This window comes from Vespula pensylvanica, chromosome 6 (genome assembly GCF_014466175.1).
Source record: "Vespula pensylvanica isolate Volc-1 chromosome 6, ASM1446617v1, whole genome shotgun sequence".
In the NCBI taxonomy this organism is placed as follows: domain Eukaryota; kingdom Metazoa; phylum Arthropoda; class Insecta; order Hymenoptera; family Vespidae; genus Vespula; species Vespula pensylvanica.
In genome coordinates, this window is record NC_057690.1 from 6756143 (window position 1) to 6778574 (window position 22432).

Genomic DNA, 22432 nt, shown 5'->3' on the forward strand with positions numbered 1-22432 from the left:
TATTTCGATTTCCAATCAGTTTTGTACTCGTTTTTCTATACTTTTTTTACAAACATCGATCTTTTGCAATGACATTATCGATGACTTCTTAATTATATTAAATTAGATATTTTATTAACGATATAATTTCTCTTTCGTTGCGTCAATTTATAATAACATTTAATTAATTCACGATCAATATAACGTATGACATGAAATGATTTATTTTATAGATAGAATATATCATTTTCTATTAAAGATCTTAAACGATCTAATATTTTGGTAAGTTTATCAAAAGACTACGCCACTGAGGGCAAGGACCGTTGTTCCTACTTCCTTTCCTAAGAGAGGACGAAGGGAGTCGTAAGATTTTTTGTAGCCTTCAATATCAGACGTTAGCGTTTCCCACAGAAGAAATCATGGGAACACGTAGGACCGATCGTGAAAAGTCTTCGGAAAGATTTGCAAGCTTGCCTTGGGAATTCGTCGACCTTGTCTTCTTTCTCTTCTTTTTCTATTCTTTTCCTTATAATATAACTTTCTTCTTTTGTATTCTCTTTTCATTTTTGCATGATTAACTTTTACTCGTAAACAAAATTTGAAGAAAAATATTTTCTGTGAAAGTATCGAAGCTTTTCCTTGCTGTTCCATCCAAAAAATATTCTACAAATACTACATTCTTTATTTGATCTTTAAAACGATAGGACAAATTCCCAACGTAAAGTTCGTCATTAAAGTACAGTTCGATTCGCACTCACAGCATACAGGTAGTCGCGTGAATGAATACTGAAATCGAAATGAAAATCGAGGAAAGGTCATGCTCGCGTGCCAGAAATAACACGGCCGTGGCGTTGACCCACATTGTTTTTGAAACGCGATTAAACTCATTGAAAACGACCGAAAGTAAATTAATGGCCATAGGCCGCGTAACCACGAAAAGCGAGGCAAAAAGCGAAACAAATTTAACGAGCTGTGAATTATGAAAATCGGTGACAGGCCGACGCTTTTAAATACTCTCTCTCTCTTTCCCTCTCTCTCACTCTCTCTCTCTCTCTCTCTCTCTCTCTCTCTCTCTCTCTCTCTCTCTCTCGGGCTCCTCTCCGCCCCGTTCATCGGGCGCCAATCGGCACCCCATTACTCTCTTTCCCACCCTCACCTCCTCATCAGAGTTTGGTTTGGGCGCGTGCCAGTAAATCGAAACGATTCAAATGCAAAATAATAATAAAACAGCGGGTTCTGTCGATGGCCCGTGGTAGGTAGTCGTGATGCTGGTGGTGGTCGGAGGTAAGGGGAGGCGGGGTTGAGAGCGCATTAACGCAATTAACCTCCAATTAATAACACATCAATTGACACCCGGTCAACTTGTTGCATCGGAGCAGCCCGATAATATGCTGAACGCGTGTGAGAACTCAATGTGTACGTACACAAAGGGGGTGGTGTGTGGGTACGCGAACGTGTCTCTCTGCGTATAGAGAGCTGGATACGTAGGCGTTAGGCACGTAGACACATACACACATACGTACCTATGTACGTGTACGACGAGTCAATGTACATATGTAAGTGGAGGCGTCGTCCTTCGTAGTCGCGAGTGCATGCCGAGAGCGAGGGTTGCGTTTACCCACATAGAGGATAATAAAGAGACGAATGTTAGAATAATTTCGTAACAAGGGGAAAGAAAAAAGCAACGATGCATAGCGGCGTTCTATAAGGTAAAATGTGAAAGACGGAAGAGTCCACGAAGTTACCACCGACGGACATGGACTGATGACCATTGTACAGTTCCCATGCAACCCCCTGCGAACACTCTCACCGTATGATATCTACTAGAGGGAAAAAGACAGAGTAAAATTCCGATGCACATGCCGTTGCCATGTTACCCCGATGACGACGACGACGACGACGACGACGACGACGACGACACCATGTGGGGTACGCACGCCACATGTGATGCTTCGATATGGAAAACACCACCTTGCCCGGCACTCCTATACCTACTCTTGGGAGTAGGAGGAAAGAGAAAAATCGAAAAATATAATCGTCTCTTCTCTCGTTAACGACGCTTCTTTCCTTCCCTTTCTCTGGTTACACCACCCTCATACCACCCTGTATCGTTCACAATCGCCATTTAAGGATACCGTCGCGCATCGATCGCATTATCTTAATGTCTCCCGATATTAACCGAGCGAATCGGTGATGCGTCGCGATCATTAAACGTTTAATAGAAATGCTGCATTCGTTCGCGAGAAAGATAAAGCAACAGAGCGTGGTAACGACCGTCAGTCTCTCGCGAGACGGGATACATCAAAATCGGTGATGGAAATTACTAGGAATTTTAGTAACAACCTTTTATGAATATCACCGAACCGATCGAAATTATCGGCGTATCGTATTGTTTGGCGACTGCTAGTCGGAAATTCGCTTCTCCTTCAGCGCCCTGTTGACGGCGTTAGGCGCGTTGTGTGTACGTACCGAGGACTGTAATGCTTCGGGCATATATAACACGCACACGATATCCGATCACTGTAAAACACGAAGAACGGATTGCATGTGAACCTGTTCTCGGTTTTAGCGATCGATGATAAAGAGATTAATGAACGCCTTCCACGAGTCGGTACTTTTGTTCGACGGGTCTCCTCCTTAATTACCCGAGGTGTTGTAGCTAAAAGTTATCAGGCTCGATAGTTCCGAACAATAGCTATACTCTACGGGCCAGTCCGCGAATTTTCCTAAAGCGAATTGTAAAAGCACGTTTATACCTACTCGACACGGTTGCCTCTCACCCAACTTTTAACTTTAACTTCAACAAGCTCGCTTCGATGGATCACCTCTACCTGCCGCCATTTCTTCTTTCTTTTTTTCTTTTTTTTTTTCGCCTACTATTTTATCGAGGAACCCTACCACCATAGTCACCGCAATCACCCTTCGAAATCAAGTCACCTGCTTAAACGGTAAATGTCGCATGACGCACAGGAAGTGGTTGTTGGTGGCTCATCGTATGGTCTCGACACTATCTAAGCTTGTTACCAACGAAGAAAATTAAAACAAAATATAGACGAATCTTTCGAACGTTTCTTATCAAAAATGTTTTCTACTTGAAGCATAGTATGGTTCTAAAAGATTGAAAATATTTCTTCCTAACTAAATAAGCTCGATTCGATCAACGTGCATGAATATACATCCGAACGAGGTAGACATACGATCAGCGTAATTAACTCGACGTATATACTTTGAAATCGACGAAATGTGGGAGAGTTCCTGAAGCCATTTCCGGTCAGGGTACCGGCACCTCTTTTTGTTCTGCTCGTCTCACGCATGGCGGCACACGGGGAAGTAGCGTTTAAAAGTAGGAAGAACAGAAGTTCCTGTGACCCCCCTCGAAGCTCTCCCTTCTTTTTACCATACGCGCCTAGGTACGAGACTTTTGTAGACGTTATCGAGTCCGAGACCATATGTTATCTTTTGAGTAAGCAATTTGCGAATGTCCCTATCTTATCCTCTTTGCATCCTTCTTCTGAATAATGCCAACGAATATGTATATTCCTCGCTCTTCTTCGACGCGCATGTAAAAGTAGTGTAACTAGTCATAATTGAACGCTTGCGTAATACCAATTTAAATATGCGACAAGAGACACGCAAGATTATTCACGGTACAAAAAGCAGTTGGGTCTGCGTATCGGTTCTAAGAAGATCAATTCGGAATTAATTATAAGAAGATTAACGGGATTAATTAAAAAGTAATTGAATACATAAAATCCTTAAATCAAAGCAATGAAAACGTTTTCGGCTGTTATTTGGAAGAAAATTATATTTTCAACAGAGATCTGTTGGTCACACGAGTCTATTTATGGGGAAAAAAAAGAAATCTAATTAAGAGTGGATGTCTAGTATAAAAGATATATGGTAGTAGATTATTTCGAAGTCTTTCATTGATAAAAATTACTTTTGAAAAATTACTCATTGAGAAGATAAAAATTTCTTCCCAGAGATACGAATATTTCGTTTCGCATGCTCCGTATTTGCGGAATTTTTTTTCTAAGGTTTCCCGTTCGTTACAGCAAAGCGATAGGCATGTATATTACGCACACGCATTCCTATCACCACACCCTGTCGATTTATCGAGACGAGTACTCGCGCATCCTCGAACGAAGGCGGTTGGTGCGTAAGCGCGAACTATGGAATATGTCGGCCTATTGAGCGCAGGTGCTTTAAGCTGCTCAGCTGTTGCTTCGGAGCTCACGTACGTGATACATACAGAGCGCCTACGGCGTTCGTGTTAGTTTCTACACGGAGTTGTCACATTAGACCATGTGTGTACAAGCTGCTTGCGTTTACGCACTTATACGCATCATCGATTCAACCACAAGAGTAACAGAAAGAGAAAGTAAATGATGAAACCGTTTCAACGTCGTACGTGTTGAATGTTAAAAAATGAAAACTAAAGTGGCAAAGAATCATTGTTACGAATACTTTTCAAAATACTTAGTTTTGTCGTTTTTCTTGAACGTAACATAAAACATAGATAATACGAGATACTTTTATAAAAAGTGAATTCCTTCTTGTCTGACCTATTGAACCCGACGAAATGCATTTTATTTTTAGTATAGTTTCCTGACTAATACGAGGAAAAAGAATAGATCGACGCACGTGCATAGGATCGCAAATAGACAAGAAGTATATAGTCGTGAATGTCGTCGAGGAAAGTTAGAAATGGAAGTGTGTAGTTATAAATATAGATACTCCTAGAACGATTCACGATGAGCGTGGCATTAATTATTTTTTTCGTGCCCCTTTCTTCGGGGGCAAGCATCGAGCATCGACCGACGACGACGACAAAGACGCATGAAGAGTCGAGTCGACTAACGTAAGCTACTTATGTTACAACGAATAAGATATTCAAAGCGAGCAATTTTCTTATGACCGCGACTCCCAGGCGCTTTCTCTCATTCTGTTCTCCTCTTCTTCGGTGTTTAGAATTTTTCTACGATGCCCCAAGGGACGTCTTCTTTTTTTTTCTTCACTGGTCTTCGTATTTTTAAACGATCACTGCCACTGGTTACTCCCTACCCCCTTTTTGTTCGCGATCGTACGTTGAACCGACATAACTTATCGATTGATGGCTCGGTTGCGTGAAAAAGAAGAAATATATTATCTTAAAGTTCGACGACCGCGACCGGTCGGTTAGCTTTAAAGATTCTTACGAATTCGAAAGGAAAATTACGGGAATCGTCTATAGCCGTGTGTAACGGCTGTCAGACGTTGTTTCCGCAAATACTTTCTTTCGTTGGAAAGAGAGAGAGAGAGAGAGAGAGAGAGAGAGAGAGAGAGAGAGAGAGAAGAGAGAATGAAAGAAAAAGAGGTAGAGAGAGGGAAAGCGAGAGATCGGCCGAAATAAAGTATACGTTTCTATTATGGTACGGATCGATCGTTCGTAGGAGAGATCGTATTCGAGTCGAATATACCTACTCTTGGATAATACGCATATATAAACTCTCGTTCCTTTGACTTTCAGACGGATAGAGGAACCGCAGCAGGGAAAATCGAGACGAGGGAGCGAGGGGCACCCAGCCCTTTGGCGAGTTCGAAGGATGCAGCTCCCAGGCGGGAGCACGAGAATTCCGCCCGCGAGAGCTCCGGCCTCCTCCGTTCGATCGGTGATCATCAACAGCAACAACATTTACAGTACCAGAAGCAGCAACAACATCAGCATCAAGAGCTGCAACGAAAGCACGACGATAAACGACAGCGAATGCGTATGTGGTAGCATAATCGGCAACAGCAATAGCACCGACAAAAGTAGTAACAATAACGATAAGAAGATTAAGAAGAATAACAATAAGAACGAGACGTGCAAGGGTAGCAGGAAAAACTGCAGCGATAAAAACTTGAACGGAAGAAGAAGCGGCGTTGCAGGTCGTTTTTATCGTCGTAGCGAGAACGCCGATAAAGAAAGGAACGGCAGCATTGGAAACGGACGGAAGAGTCGAGCAGTGAAGGAGAGACATCATCTCGTGGCGGCTACTACGAGGACGAACCGCCGACACCGAGTCACGAAGCATCCCCAGGTGTTATTGGCGTCAGCCCCACGGCGGAAAGTGCGGGGCGAGGAATAGTAAAAAGAAAACCAAGGGGAAGCGAGAAACGACGGAAGAGGAGGAAGAAGAAGAAGAGGAAGAAGGTGAGGAAGAAAGAGACGAGGAGGAAGTCAAAGTCGTCCGGCGGGAAGGAGCAGAAGGGTGCCGGCCTCGTCGACGTTGTCGACGGCGGCGGCGGTGGAGGAGGAGGAGGAGGAAGAGGAGAAGAAGGAGAAGGAGGCGAAGGAGAAGGAAAAAGCGAAGGAGGAGGAAGAAGAGGAGGCGACGGAGGAGGAGGAGGAAGACAAAGAGGAGGAAGGAGAAAAGGAGGCAACGAAGGCGAAGGCGAAGGTGGTGGAGAGGGAAGGCAGCCGCCGACTCAGCTAGTAGTAGTAGTAGTAGCAGTGGGGATCGCGCGCGTCGGAAGGAACGAGAGAAGGAGAAGGAGAAGAGTCGTCGGTGGTAGGGGAAAGCGAGAGTGCAGAGAAGCAGAGGCAGCGCGCTGAGCCACGAGGGGGCTATTCGAGCGAGAAGGGGAGGGGTGGCAAGGAGCCCTGGCGGGGAGGGGACGCGGAGGCCTTCGGGGGGCCGACCAACCAGACGGCCGATGATGTCATCGGAGGAGGAGACCGAGTGTTTCGCCCTCTACGGAGCAACCACGGAAAGCAAGCAACAGCAACTCCTGAAGAAGCAGAAGCGCACCAGACAGCGCGTGGACGCCGGCGAGCCACGCAACAGCTACTCGAGCATACCGAACTTTAGCTCCCGGCCATCCTTCCTCGGCGGTGGTCTGTACGGCTCGATCTTCAGTGGTAGCGGGCCGACGTCGCATCAGCAACAACAACAACAACAGCAGCAGCAGCAACAACAACAACACCAACAGCAGCAGCAGCAGCAACAACAACAACAACAACAACAGCAGCCACAGCTCCATCAACATCACCACCAGTCACAGCAGCAACAGCAGGCTGGAGCGGCTGGTAGTCAAGGTCACTTGGGTGCAGCGACGACGGGTCCTACAACCCAAAAGCATTCCGCCCACTTCGGCTTCTTCGGGGCATCGGGCTTCGGCCCCGCCAAGATGCTGAACGAATTACTCGGACGGCAGGTCAAGCAGGCCAGTGACGCCGGCGGTTCGCCGCCAGAGGGCGGACACGGGATGACCGGTGCCGGCATGGATCCAAACGCGAACCTCCAACCGGGGGCAGTCGTCAATTGCGACGACCCCGCCACAGCCGAGTTAACGCAACACATGCTCCGCGACATTCTCCAGGGTCGAAAGTTGCCCGCCCTTTCCGTGCAAGAGCAACCAAACAACAACAACAGTATACATAGCAACAATAATAACAATACCACCGCGGATATCCTCAAGTCCCAGCAACAGCATCAGCAAAGTCCCCAACAACAGCATCAACAGAACAGTGATAGTGCGCGCAGTGGAACAGTGCAGAGTGGCGGAGAGGAAAGTGGTGATGGCAATAATGTCCTCGTGAATAGCACGAACCACAGTGATCGTGATACGGTGATGCCTGCTGACGCGGAGGATAGCGCCGAGGACGCCGCCTCCACGGCACGTGCCATGGAGGAGGCATTCGCTGAGGTAGGCATCGAGCCCGGTACCAATCTCGATGGCTCCGATTGCGATCAGAGCTTACCGCCCAGTCCTACGGCTCCGAGGTCGGCCTCGGTATCGGTTAAGGAGGAAATTCAAGACTCTTTGAACATCAAGCGTAGTCCTAGCCATTCTCCTTGCCCGATCATACCTAAAACCGAGACGAGCTCTCCTACAACGGAGTTGAAGCGCGCTCGGGTGGAAAACATTGTTAGCACGATGCGCAGTAGCCCCGCGCTTCAGCCTACTCCGGTAAACGGTTGTAAGAAGCGAAAGCTCTATCAGCCGCAGCAACAAACCGTGCACCACGTTCTCCAGCACGGTATCAATGACACTATGATGGACGACGAGGAGGAAAGCGAGGAAGAAGATGATCAATCGACGATAAAGCAGAAACGAAAGCAGAAGGCCTCTCTGAAGAGTCAGCTCAAGATAATGCACGAGCAACTCGCGGAGATGCAAGCAAAGTATTTGGAACTTTCGAGCAAGGTGGAGCATGACACGAGTGAGAGCAGCGACGCACCCGCCAGTCCGCAGCAACTACCCGAACCACCCCCTAGACCACCGAGACCTCACCCACCGGCGTTCAACGGCCTCCAGACTCTTCCGCCCGACCATCCGCATGCCGCGGCAGCCGCCATGTACCACATGGGTCATAAACTGTACCTCGGACATCAGCAGTCCGCACTCGAAAGGATGAAGCAGCATCAGGAGGCGACCGTGAGACAGCAACAACAGCAGCAACAACAACAGCAGCAACAGGTGCAACAACAGCAGCAGCAGCAACAGCAGCAGCAGCAGCAGCACCAGCAACAGCACCAGCGACAAAGTTCTCCACAACCGCCTAGTCAAGCGCAGCAACCGAATCAGAGCAATACCGGACCGTCCACGCCGCAAACGCCACAACAGCTGACCAGCAGCAGCTCGTCCCTGCAACAGAAGGACTTCCAAGAAAGGTTAAACGTCTTCAGGGGCGCAGCTGCGGCGGCAGGTTCCTCGGGACCACACATCACCGGTGCGGATCTCGAAATTCTGGCGGACATTCTTAAAACGGAAATCTCTTCGTCGTTCGCTAATCTGATCGACAGTATAGTCGCGAGGTTTGTTCAACAAAGGAGGATCGTCGGTAAGCAAAGCGAGGCGGCACAAGTAGCCACCGAGCAGCTGAACAAGGATATCCTGATAGCGACTCAAATGCTCGAAAGGAAATCGCCAAGGACGAAGGTAGTCGACAGGGGAGCTCCACAACCTACCGGTGGCCCAAACGGGCCACGGGGGCCCCTAACCGGTGGGCCCCCTCCAACGCAACCAACGGCTTTTTCCCAAATAGGGCCCATGGCTGGTGGGCACCATGGTCCTCACTCTGGTCCCACAGAAAATAATTTAAATCAGATGAATCAGCTACCCCCACACGTCAGGCCCGTTGGGATGTTTCAGACACCGATGCCGCAAAAAATATACGGCATCGGACCGATGCAGTCGCAACAGCAGCAACAACAGCAACAACAGCAGCAACAACGCGAACAGCAGCAAAGGGAGCAGCAACAACGCGAACAATATTGTAATCTGAGGAACGACGAGAGGGAAGTCAGGGATTCGGAACAGAACGAGGCTCTCTCCCTCGTCATGACACCGAAGAAAAGGCGCCAAAAGGTATTCTCACACTTTCTTTGGGTTTCGAGTGTCGGTTACGTTAGATCTGAACTCATCTAAATCTCGATTCATATCTATGTACCTACAAAATTGCAATACGATGGGATAATTCAGGTATAAGTCACCGTTTGGTGGGTTTCGTGAGTTAGACGTAGAACCAAATATGGCTTTCGGATGTTTAACATAATAAGAGATTTCAATAGGTGTCCGGAGACCTAAGAAATGTAGCTCATTTTTAAATTTTACGTAAGGGAAGATCAATGAGCATCGTTTTTCAGGTAACCGATACGAGAATCACACCAAGGACTGTATCAAGAATTCTTGCGCAGGAGGGCAACGGATCTCAAGGAGGCAGTGAAAGTCCTCCGCCAGCTCCACCACCGAGACCTTACCACGCGCCACCACCAATGCTGCCAGTGTCCCTGCCAACAAGCGTAGCGATACCAAACCCGAGCCTTCACGAAAGTCAGGTGTTCTCGCCGTACTCGCCGTTCTTCCCGGGAATCAACACCCCACGTGGGGGCCATGCAGGTCAGGTACCAGCAGCGGGATCGCATCAGTTGCCTGCGAGTCCTCCAAGTGGACGTGTAGAACTCAGGGATTCTCCTCCACTTTCGCATGCCCCGGCCATGTTGCATCCTGTTTTACTCGCGGCTGCACAACACGGTAGTCCGGAATATGGACACCTAAGGATGGACAACAACGACCGTGTTAGTGATTGCAACTCCGGAGACATCGGCTACGACGGAATTCAGCCTACAATATCCTTTTTTAATACTACGTAAAAAAGCATTACTTTTTTTTCTTCGATCAAACTGTATCGATCAATTGTATTCGGTTGCTAAACCGATAGAGATTAGAGAATCTATTGCATGCAGTTGTATACCGCGAGTATTACTTCGGTAGATACATACGAAATAAATGATAATTCGTGGCAAGTGCGAAGGAAAGTTAGGACTTGAAAATGTACGAGATACGACTGAAAAGCTTCACGACGCTTAGGGATATTTTTTGTGGCGGAGATAGGAGGAGTGAACTAGAGGGTGAGTTTCGTTGAACGCGAAAACTTTGAAACGCGGCAGCGAGTTTTTGAGAGAAAGAACTCGTTCGCTCGCAAGGAGAAGAGCAGTCGCCGCGATGCTGAGATAGGTAGGAGGGAGGGATCGGAAAGAACGTGAGCTAGCTAGCTAGAAAGTGAGTGGGGAGAGAGAAGAAGAGAAAGCAACAAGAGTGGAAGACAGAGAGAAGGAGAGAGAGAGAGAGAGAGAGAGAGACAGAGAGATGGAGGAAAGAGGGAGGACTCGGACGAATGTTAGATTAGTTTGCCACGGAGTTAGGCTAATGTTGGATGCACCTACGAGTAGAGTTTGTCCGGCAACAACGCGCCAAGCCGAAAGTTCTTTGCCTACTACTCGGTCTGCCCTCAGCCTCGAGTCTCACCCAACTTCGCAAGCCAATAATCTGTCCCGTAATTTCGGAATTCAACCACGGAAACGAGCTGGAGGTGGAAGAGGCAAAGGAGGAGGTGCTCCGCGAACTTCCCATCGCGAGCGTCTCTTCGACTTATCGTAGATAATCCTCTTCTCTCTCTCTCTCTCTCTCTCTCTCTCTCTCTCTCTCTCTCTCTCTCTCTCTTTCTCTATGTCTATTTCTCTATCTCTCTCTTCCTAGAATCGAGATTACGAAAGTCGACCAACTCAGTTTCTCCATGTATCTCGGTTCTTTCGACTTCAATCGAGTTTCCTCCTTCTTCCTAGCTCCGTGTTATCGCTATAACGTTCCTGACTAGTAGCCGACAACCTCCGCTCGCGCGTTGAAATCTTCGAGGAAACGCGATAGCCCGTAACGGTTTAGTAAGTATACGTCTTGCCTAGTGAGTCTCGGTAATGAAGGGAGCATTCGACGATAACTTCGTAGAAAAGATAACTCAAGATAAAGATACAGAAGAAAATTAAAATGTCTATTCCGTAATACACTTAACATAATTAAATGTATATATATATGTACATATATATATGTATATATATGTATATTATCATCGTTCGACTTTACGCGGTCGAGGTTAGTTCTATGTATAAAAGAGGAAGAAATTTTAAACCAGGCTTCTATTAAAAACTCTATCGGCCGGCACGCATCCGTGGTCCCGATGATTCTTCTCGGCGCGAGTTTTTCCGCGTCTCTCTTTCAAAGTCTCAAACGATGCACCGCGCGGCCACGGGCTGACCCGATGATACGCTTTAACAGCATAAAAATAGCTATCGTATCCGGCTTCGAAGAGAAAGAGAGAGAGATAAGGCATGTTCCTAGTACGATCGTCGGAAAATGATCAACCAGCGCGAAAAGTTCAGCAGCTCGATTATTGCACATGACTCACCTTGCTTGCAGCCTCGCATCGGCTTCTCAGTTTTTGAAAGAGCTTACGGATCCAGAAAGAGAAAACGAGAAGGGCCGGACGTTGTAGGTGGGAGGCTTGTGTGGGGGCGCGAGAGAACATATACATGTGTGTTTCTGTGTATGTGTGTGCGAGACGATGGTGCATCGTCAGAACTGCAACATCGCCGTGTCGATCCGATCGGCAACACGACGTTCTTTGCCACCTTTTTAGTCGGCCTTTGATGTAAAATCAATGGCGCATTTTTTACCTCTCTCTTTCTCTTTCTCTCCTCTACTCTCTCTTTCTTCTCTCTGTGGGGTAGGTCGAGCGCGTCGCATGTATCGTCGTGGCCGTAAGCTCTCTCCTCTCTCTTTCTCTCTCTTGCTCTCTCTCTCTCTCTCTCTCTCTCTCTCTCTCTCTCTCTCTCTCTCTCTCTGTCGATTCACCCTCGTCTGTAGCGTTTCGCCATGGCCTTCGCGCCAAATATATTCGCGACTTCTTCCCTTCGTTCTTCTTGCTCGAGAATTTTCTCCAACAATAAAACTATCCTTCGCAAATTCGATATAAGGATTTATGAAAAATATTAAGGTTGCTGTGGTCGATTAAGGGTTGCTCGGAGTGAAGAATGATCTCTTCTCGATATCTCATTATCATAATTATATAGAATCTAAAATTTTCTTCTCCGAAGAACAAAAGACGTTGTCTTCTTTCGATTTGATGAGAACTGTTCGCCATGAAGGCCTACTGCCATTACGAATTAGCCGAAAGTTCCTCAAGTAAGATATGCGTCTCCGTGAAAGTTCGAACACAGGGATTAACCGAATAAGAATGCGATGAAACCACATCAAGAGATCCTATTACTGGTAAGGAGTCGGTAAGGCTTCCGTTGAAGATGCGGCCAATCGTAGGTCAACCTCAGCGAGAACGTTAGACCCCTACTACCGCCTACTATGGGGATATACCCACAGTTTGTACGATTTCTAATCCAATTTTATACGAAGAAAACACGATTAAGTTTGAGATATTCTCGTACACGATACAAATTTCTAGAGCTCTACGATCCTTCGACTTACGCGTCTTTGATCACTGATACGGCTCCTACGTCTTTGCGGACACGTTCTTTGCTTATATCTAGATATATGATTGTAAGAGACACATGTGCAAGATATTTCCTTAACCACGGTGAACTCGTCGACGCTGACGCCGATGCATCTGAGGAAAGCGAAGCTGATGTTCTTCTGGGTAAGGTACCCGTCTTCGGCCGTCCTCAAGATGTACTTCCCCGACATCAAGTTTAATAAAAATAATACAGCGCAGCTGGTCAAGTGGTTCTCCAATTTCCGGTGAGTACACGTCAACTCATGCATATATATATATATAGTATATAACATTGTCATACTATCGTGATGAATTTGAAGGGAATTGAAATTAGGTCTTACATCGTTGCTGGTCCAGTTCGCATGTAGTACGAACGAAAATTAAATCGGAACGTTTCTGAATGTCAAAGGTCTCGATTGGATTCATCGTGGATCCTAACTTTTCGTTCTTGGACATAGTCCGAATTTCTTATCTGGAAGCTTCGAATCGAATTTAATCTAAAAGGTTCGGTCTTTTGAACGAAATCATGTAAGACGTCTCTCGTTGGCGAACGTTCCGTGTATGCAAACGAGAACAAGGTTTTCGAGGGCTCGACCACTCCCTTTACAGAAGCGGTCAGAGCCCAAGAGACGAGAGTCACGATGGGTGTGTCCGAATCTTAATTACCATCCCCTAGTAGCAGCTGGGGATAAGTAACGTATCTACACTGCGGCAGGTACGAAGGCGTAGGAGTTTGTAGGTACCGACACATACCGGCCAGTAGGCATTAGCCTGATTATAATTAGGCTGAGTACAGTACAGATCCGAGATATAAGGCGGACGAAGGCCCACACGTGATCTCGGTACTACGTTATTACTATTTTCTTATCGCAAGAATACGCGCCTTTCTGCTCCTCGAAAGCTCATAAGTTTCCCTCTACTTGAATATACTCGTTGTCACGAATTGCTCACCTTGCTTTTACCTTGACAATCGTCTTTTGTAAAAAGTAAAGGAATGAGAAAGATTATCGTACGTGTCGTAATGAAAAGTTCAATCAATGACTAAAATCGATTTATCGTAACTGAGAGCTTATACTTTTTCTTCAAAGGTATATAAGACTAATTTAGTACACGCGATTTGTGAATAAGCTGAACAGTAAAACGAAAACGTTCCGATTAGTCTCATGAACTCCGGCAAGGGTGGATAAAAAACACAACTATACTCGTTCTCGTTGTGGTACTTCTACTATCATTTGCATTGAACTTAGCGCTGGTAGAAGCATCAAAATTCGCGAGCAGGAGCTTGTCCGTCTTGTTGCTATACGCCGAGTGGCTTTCTCTTGCATACTCATTCGTTTATCTTTCGGTTCTTTGAAAACATTGTCATAACTGACATAAAAGAGAGAGACAGAGAGAGGGCAAGGGAACGCGTTGTAGAAGTTAGAAATGCCTGGCAAAAATTGCATCACGCTCAGCTTCCGGGACAAGGAACAAAGCTAATTACTAGCTAATATATTTCAAGTAACATTTTCGTCCTGTCGTTTCGTTGCGGCCTGCGGGGTTCGTTCTTTCCTCGTCCGATTCTCTCTCTCTCTGCCGCTTCTATCCCCACCCTCATTTTCCCTCTCTCTTTCTCTCTATCTGTCTGTCTGTTTGTCTTTTTCTTTCTTTCTCTTTCTCTCTTTCTTTCTCTCCTCTCTCTTACACTCTTGTCCGCTTGTTCTCTCTCGTACAATTTTTTTCTAACATGTTCTTCGTATTCCAGCCTTCGAGTATCATGGGAGACAAGGTCTCTTGGCGAGGCACGCGAAAACCTTTAAAATTTCCTCTCTCTCTCTCTCTCTTTCTCTCTTTTTATCCTTCTTTTTCAAGAGAAAAAAAGAAACGAATAAAAATTCTCGATACAAATGAATTTGATTCTTTTAATGTAATATATATATATATATATATATATATATATATATATATATAACGTTTTTTTTTGCTTGTTTTTATTGATCATTTTTATTATATTAATTTCTATTAAAAGATTTTCTAAATACCATCTTCCCAGTGTTCCTATTTTCCGAAGTTATAAAGAGAGGAAAAATGCAAGGGTTGTTCGTGTCATCCTCAAAGACAATCCTCGAAAGGTTTCTGGGCACGAACTGACAGTATACCTTGTTTCCTTTTGTGGCTAATCACGTAAGAGTTTAGCTAGACTTTTTCTTGCTCGTTCTCCAGTCGGCGGCGTCGAGCGTGCTCGATCTGATAGCCTAATGCACGGCTTCCTATGCGGAAATACCTCGGCACATTATTCTACGCTCCTACGTGTACACCCTAGCTTCTATCAACTCACCCCTCGACACCCTATGAGCCATCGTTGTACTTTTGTCACGAGAACCGCTTGAAAGCGGCACCAACGACGGCTTTACTTTACGACGCAATGTATCCGATTAGTCCTTCGACTTTTCCACTTTTTCTATCTTTCTTCGTCTATCTGACCAACGTTGATCGACCTTTCGATAAGATTCTCAGCCGAAAGTCGATCCACTCTTTTTAATTTAACATTCATGGATGCTTCTACCAGGACATACTAGAATGGAATATTTTCGAAGCAATGTCTGCAAAATTGGAAATAAAACAAGAAAGATCGAAACTCGATGAATAAGAAAAGAAAGTAAATATTCTATTGATATTGCCCAGTATGGAAGTCGTTTAACAAAAGCGATGACGGAAAAACCTTGGAATCATATCCATTGTAAGAGAGAAGAAGAGAAGGAGAGGGAAAGAAAGAGAGAAAAAGAGAAAGAGAGAGAAAGAAAAAATGCATTGAGAAGGAAGAAACGAGACGAGACGATTACAAAGCGATCCTTCGCACCCCATTTTCTCACGCTCGTGTCGACTAGAAAGCGTATGGATGTCTTACGGCTGGAGAGGGTGAGTCCTCGAATATCACGCGTGCATCATCGGATCTGCTTATGCCAAGGATATATTGACAGCCTTCGTTCGATGAAGCTAGCCGGGGGGTGATTGGGGTCGTGTCGGTGGCGGGGGTTGATAGAGGGAGAGCGCAAACTCGCCTGTCTTCTTCGTGCCTTCGTCTCCCTATCTTCGGGCATCTCTCTTTGTCTGACGTATTCTGAGTGTGCGTGGAAAAGAGAGAGAGAAAGAAAGAGAGAGACAGAGAGAGAGAGAGAGAGAGAGAGAGAGAGAGAGACAGAGAGAATGAAAAGATAGCGAGGCGCGGACTGGGGTTAGCTCGTTATCAGATTCCACGTTGGGACACGCGACACTGAGGTGGCAGATCCTATCGCCGGAATGGAAGAAATTTTATGTCGTATAATGGACAACGAACACATACACACTCATAGACATACACATACATAACCCTATATGCCTATGAAATCTACTTCGCAAGAGAGTTCTACCTCTATCTCTCTTTTGGTTGTATTACGAAAAAATCCTTTAACTTTGCACTTATCTCTTTTACACATTCTAATACTTTGAGTTTTCGAAACGCTAGTTGAAAGTTATATTCATGTCCTGTTTTAATCTATAAGTTGATATATCTTCTGTAATATATCGAATTGAATGAGTTAATGAGAGAGACGTATATTATATTTTAAAGTTTAAAATAGGATAAGTATGTGTATGTTCGTTTTCATCTTTAAATTCGAAAGAAAATGGAAAGAAGAATAAAAAGGGATGATTACTTAAGCATAAAAATAATTCTACGTAATTAATGAATAAATGGCAGAGATCGGATAGCGATGAGCCGCGAAAATTTACGGTTCTTGAGCGTTAATAAGAGAAAGTGAGTGCAAGAGATAAATAAAGGAATCGGAAGCTCTCTCAAGTCCTATAATAATGACGTAGCTGAACGAATTTACCCCGTGACGCTCTCGAGGGGGTTGTTTATCGTCGCCAAATCCTCGATAATTCTCTAAAGAGGACGACCGGTAGTTTACAACCCCTCTTTCCTTCTACCATCAGTTATTCTTTTTTCTACCTTCTCCTAACTTATTCTTCGTCTTCGTCGTTATCAATTCTCGATCGGTTTGTAGCGTACACAGAAACATTCGATGTATAGTAAGGAAAGGCTTTGAAGGCTATTTAGATAATAACGGAGTAATTTTCTAAGTAGAAATTACTCTTTTCTATGATTCTTATCTCACTGTCTCGATCGTACAATATATAATCGATAGTCGGAGAAACCGTACAAACGCAGGACAATATCATATCGCAAAATTTTTAGATGCAAGATGTTTTATTTTATTCCCCTTGAAAAGAATAAAAAGTGAAAAGAAAAAATAAAAGAAGAGGAAACCTTTTAAACCGGTCTAATAAACGTCTTTAGCACTATCCTGGATCATCATAAGAATCCTTTTCATGGACAGTCTATGAGTTTCCTTGATAAAAGTCAGGAGTGTAGAAAGAAGACCGACCAATTAAAACGTCGAGGTAGTAGTCGGTTTACCGAAATCTTGAGTACAAACGAAGAGAAAAGCGTAAGAGAGAAAAAGAGAGAGAAAGGGAGAAAGGGAAAGACAAGGGTGGTAGGAAATCTCTCCACACACGGGACCAGTAGGTTTTCTCCGGCTCTTCTCTTCCTTCTCCAAGCTTGTGTTTTAATCCCACAAGATTGTACATGCCAACTGAGAGCGGGATGGAGAGGCGAGGTCGTCATAGTAGTAGTCGTAATAGTCGTAGTAGTAATAGTAATAGTAGTAATAATAGTAGTAGTAGTAGTATCGTAGTAGTAGTAATAGGTGAGTCAGGTTAGCCTGGCAGAGGAAGGCGTGCGTGGGTGGTCGGGTGGTAAACAGCATACAAGCGCGAGGGCCATTTAGCGAAAAGGCTAGACGCGCGTGAGCGTCACGCGTGTTCTTAGGCCATGCGTGCGCGCGCGCACACGCGGCTACCTAGCTACCTTCGCGTAGAGTAGAACTCACAGGTTGGAAGGCACACATGCGAGGAGAAGGAGGAGGAGGAGGAGGAGGAGGAGGAATAGGGGGCGGAGATGGAGGAGAACGACGAGCCACGGTTTTCTCTCTTATTGTGAGGAACAAGCTGGCTGCGAGCGAGGGAAGAGAGAAAAAAGGAGGGAGGGGGTTGAAACTGAGGAAAATTTCGAGGCTTGACGTAGAGACGGACTACACGCGTGTGTATATTACGTAGTCCCACAGGCGTTCGTTTCTCCTCCTCTTTCTCTTCTTCGCTTTTTTCTGTTTCTCCTCCTCCTCCTTTTCCTACATGAGCACGGAGACGTTTACGTAGCTCGTGCATTCTCCCGCGTATTCCGAGAGTATGTGAGATTCCGAAGTAGTGCCGGAAGGACGTAAGTGGAGGCCTTGTAATTATTATGCTCTCATAATCTTTTCTCCGCTTCTCCCTACTTCCTTCCCTCGTGGAATTTCCACCCTTCCGTGGCTTACTAGTTCATAATTTCTTCTTCTTTCTTTCCTCAATTTCTGCTATTTTGCTTCTCCTGAGAGACGGCTAGTTACTCGTTAAGTAAGTTCGACGAGAAAGATTCTCTAAGGGAGTTTATCCAAAATCTAAGGTGCGCGATCTAGAAGTACCAAAAAAATTACGAGTTTGTTTTCTTTCCTTGTTTTCGTTCCAACCATCCGCGGAACTCGTTCTCTGTCTTCTTCGCTCTCTCTTTATTTCTCAACCGAGCAAACGACGATGAGCCAGCCCTCGAGAGAAAGAAGGGATCCTGGACGAAATGAGCAAGTACGGATCCTTTGAGACAAAAGCGAACGAGAGGTGGTAAGACCAACGGAGGTAGCAGATCGAACGGAGACGAGAACGTTGACGACTGCTAACTGTAATGAAAGGAGTGGGGGCGGACTGGGGGATAAAGGGGTAGACGGCAGGATGTATCGTAGCAGTTTCGTAGCCCTCTAATGAGAAGAAGGAAACTTTGGTCTTTGACTTTCGGGCCGCGGCCTTGCTGCTGGCTATACCTGCTCCTCCTCGAAAGGAAGAAAGAAGGGAAAAGAAGCACGGTTGAAGAAAAAGACACAGCCGACTCGTTTGCCACAAGGACTCTCGATCCTTACAAAGAAAATCTCTTGTTTGTTTCTTCTACGTACGCAGGACTCACTATATACAATTATTATCTATATATATATATAAATATATATATATATATACGTGTCTGTACGTACATAGGTATACATACCTATATATATACTCGTATACGTAAGAATGTATCCGAGCACTGACTTAAATATCGTCTATGTGCGAGTTGCGAATACATATAGATGCGCATGCGAGATCTCGAGAAATTCGCGCCAGCTCCTTAATTAAAACTCAGTACATGGCACAATGGAGTGGCAACTCTTTGGGTACCGCTACTTACTGCCGTTTCTGCTGCTGCTACTGCTACTCCTACTACTAACGGTTGCCTCCCGGTAGGTAGAAACCTACAATACCGACCTACCCCTATCAAGACTTTTACTACCTTTTTTGCCGCTACCAGGGTGCCTCATTCAACGTTGCACCGTGAGTATTGTACCTTCGAGAAGGCGAAACATTTTCTAAAGCTTACGGACGGATTTTAATCATTCGTAATATGTACAGCTGTTCGTTGGTAATAGAGAATAAAATGAGAATTATTATCGAAAAAGAATATTTTTAAATCTACGAGCTTATAATATGATTGCTAACAATTATATATATATATATAACATCCACACACACAAATGAAGAGTCTTGAAAGCTAAACGCAATATTTGACGTAGAATGAATTACCGTACATAGCAGGAGATTATAAATTCACTCGAAGGAACTCATCGACGCATTTTATATGCCCGAGGGGACGACATGGCCACGATATCGACGGATTATCTGTGCGAAAACGGATTCCTCGTGAAAAGAAAAAGAAAGAAAAAAAAGAGAAAACGAAAGAGAAGAGAGGAAATTCGATTTGCGTCGCGGCGAAAGGGGGATGACGCACCTTGCATCGAGCGAGGCTACTACCTCCGTCGTCCGTAGGTGGTGGTTGTGCGCGTAAACGGCAGTCACTTAATTAAAAATTACTTAATTACGTTCTTGGCACTAATTAGTGGCGCTTGGCTCTCTCTTGGCCGTGCGCCTCGACTGCCTAGGCACCCCTTCCACCTCACCCTCGCTCTCTCTCTCTCTCTTACTCTATTACTCGTTCCAACCGCCCCCTCAACCCGCTTACCATCCCTATCAGAACTTCCTCCACCACCTCTTACACCCTTCTTCGCTTCTCTACGGCTCGTTCAAAAACCCCGCGGCAGCGAAATCTCTGTCTTGGTTACATTATTCCTTTCCTTCTTTCTCTGACGCTTTCACCCCCTCTCTTCTCTCTCTTTTCCTTTTTCTTCTTTCTTTCTTTCCATCTCACGCTCTCTCTCTTTTTCTTTCTCTTTCCCATTCTCTCTCTTTTTCTTCTTCTCTCTTCTGTTTTCTTTTTCATTCTTCTTTTTTTAACCCTTACGTCACCCTTGCTACGTCAACGTTGCCACCACTCTTCTCTTACTTTTCTTACTTCGCCGACGCGAAAATGCTGAAGAGTTGCACGAAACGTTGTGAGTTTTCCGGCTAACGTTGTTTCCCTTCTTCCAGTATTTCTGTCCCTATTTACACACCACCGCTTTCACCATCCTTCTCTTGCCCTGACCTAGCCTTAGTCAAGTGAAATTCTCAAGGTTCGGTATAATGCATAGGACGAGTAGTATACTACCAGTCTAACGTAGCGCCTTCAAAATGATTTCGTACCTCTGTCTCCACGAAAATGTACTTCCCTTAATGAGATTAAATTAAAAGAACGAGCGGTGTTTTATGCACGAACTAACTTCCCTTGCTCTCGCTATTTTACTCGGTCAATTGTAAGAAAAAATAATTCTATATCCATTACCCATTCGATAATAAAATTTACTTAAGCTACATGAAAAGTCTCTTAAAATAATCAATATTCAAACGTAGCATCCAACGTTTATTAACTTAATCGGGACGATTATCAACATTTATTTATCATATCAGGACGTCGTAGACCGATTTAACGTTCGAATGATCAGAAAGAGGAAGTCTTGATCAGACGAGGGTGTACCGGGTCTACCCTCGCAGAATGTCAGCTCGGTAACATAAGGGGTTCATGCTTATGGTGCAACGGGTAGGCGGGTAAGCAGTAGCAACGGTAGAAGCAGCAGCGGTAGTAGTAGCAGCAGTAGCAGCATCGTCGTTCCTTTTCGAATTTTTTGATAATGAACACAAGTATGAGAAACACGACGGGTATTGGCTGGGCGGCAGACAATGCGGTGGCCGCAGGGCTATCGCGGGAGGAACAACGAAGGAGGCGGGGGTTGGCTGACGGGGTTTCGAAGGGGGTCGAGGCGGTGGAGAGGACGGAGGTAGGCAGAGGACGATGGCAGGGGGTGCTTTATAGGGGATGTAAGCATCGCCACTGCAAGGCTAATCCGCCGCTATGAGCTGCTACTTGCAGCATGAGTACGGTACACTCTCTGCTAAAGACTCACTCCCACCACCTCCTCATCCTCCTCCGTTTTCTCCTCCCTTACCAGTGAATCTCCTTTCCGCTTCTTGATGTCGGACCGGCGAAACAGTTCGTTGACCCCACTAGAGGAAATATCTGCCGAAAGAACGCGTCTTGCGATCCCTCTCAACGAGATTCTATATACTTCAATTTCTACAAAACGGTCAGACTTGATGTGGTTATTTAATTTCTCGTGGTACGTCTTTCGCGTGAAAACGATTCGTTCCTTTCGACAGACATTTCTACTTATTTTGAGCTATCTAATAACGACTCTTCAAAAACAATTCACCGTTGTTCTCGGCACTCTTTCTTCTTATTTTCCGTTCATTGGGATATGTATTGTAAACGGTATGCCTCTTTCGTTTCCCTAAGAAATATTGGAAATAGTTCGGTGATCCACGAAGAAAACACTTGGCTGACTGCCCAGTTCTGCTCCCGGCAGCTTATACGTCGGTGCACTACTTAGGATGCATTACTTGGACAAGAAGAGTAGAGGGTAGATGGGGTGGACTAGAGAAAAGACAGGACGGGTTGTCGTTTGTTTTGTTTTCACGGTTACATGCCACCCGGCATCAGTGAAAACGCGAGACAAATAAAGGATCTCGTCCTTTCGACTACTAGACAGACGTCTCTATCCAACCAATATTTACGACATACAAATATTGACTCGCCTTGTCCTGCAATCTTCTTTTCTTCCTTGAAAAGACTTGCTATTTCTATTTCTTCTTGGCGACTTGGTATTTTATAATGTTCATTTTTCGCTGAAATATATTTCATTGTTCAAAAGGGACTTGCAATTTGTTCGCTAACTGAACGGACATTTAAGCAGATGTCAGCTTAAAATAATATCGATATGAAATAAAAAAAAAAAGGAGAAACGGATTACATATCAAGAATACTTATAGTAATACGATCCATCGTAAAAGCATGTATTACTATTAACATTTTTCATAATCCTGACGCACACAGTGAGGATCCATAGCGAATTTGTCTAGCTAGGCTGCCAGTCAGAGGCTCGATTTTTCATTCTCTTGTTAGGAAGATCTCTGGGTGTACGCACGTTGCGCGTGAGATACTGTACATACGTCCGTTGAGAGAAAAAGAGATCGATGGAGAGAGAGAGAGAGAGAGAGAGAGAGAGAGAGAGAGAG

At 45.1% G+C, this 22432-nt stretch overlaps 2 protein-coding genes across 8 annotated transcripts in view; both read left to right on the forward strand.

The window, feature by feature from the left end:
• LOC122630170 (AAC-rich mRNA clone AAC11 protein-like) overlaps positions 1 to 6286 on the forward strand; it is an 85882-nt gene extending 79596 nt beyond the window's left edge. For all 5 annotated transcript variants that reach the window (XM_043814361.1, XM_043814359.1, XM_043814360.1 and 2 more), the window contains one exon: positions 5489 to 6286. In XM_043814361.1, the coding sequence (XP_043670296.1) occupies positions 5565 to 6089 (525 nt within the window). In that variant the 5' untranslated portion in view covers positions 5489 to 5564 and the 3' untranslated portion in view covers positions 6090 to 6286. The remainder of the gene's footprint in view (positions 1 to 5488) is intronic.
• A 68-nt stretch (positions 6287 to 6354) lies between these two features.
• LOC122630169 (homeobox protein prospero-like) overlaps positions 6355 to 22432 on the forward strand; it is a 39132-nt gene continuing 23054 nt past the window's right edge. Inside the window, exons 1-3 of one of the 3 annotated variants that reach the window (XM_043814356.1) lie at positions 6355 to 9315; positions 9645 to 10076; positions 12878 to 13032. In XM_043814356.1, coding sequence (XP_043670291.1) covers positions 6658 to 9315; positions 9645 to 10076; positions 12878 to 13032 — 3245 coding nt within the window. In that variant the 5' untranslated portion in view covers positions 6355 to 6657. Of the gene's footprint in view, positions 9316 to 9593; positions 10077 to 12877; positions 13033 to 22432 lie in introns of all 3 variants that reach the window. The other 2 variants (XM_043814354.1, XM_043814355.1) reach the window with 2 other exon arrangements.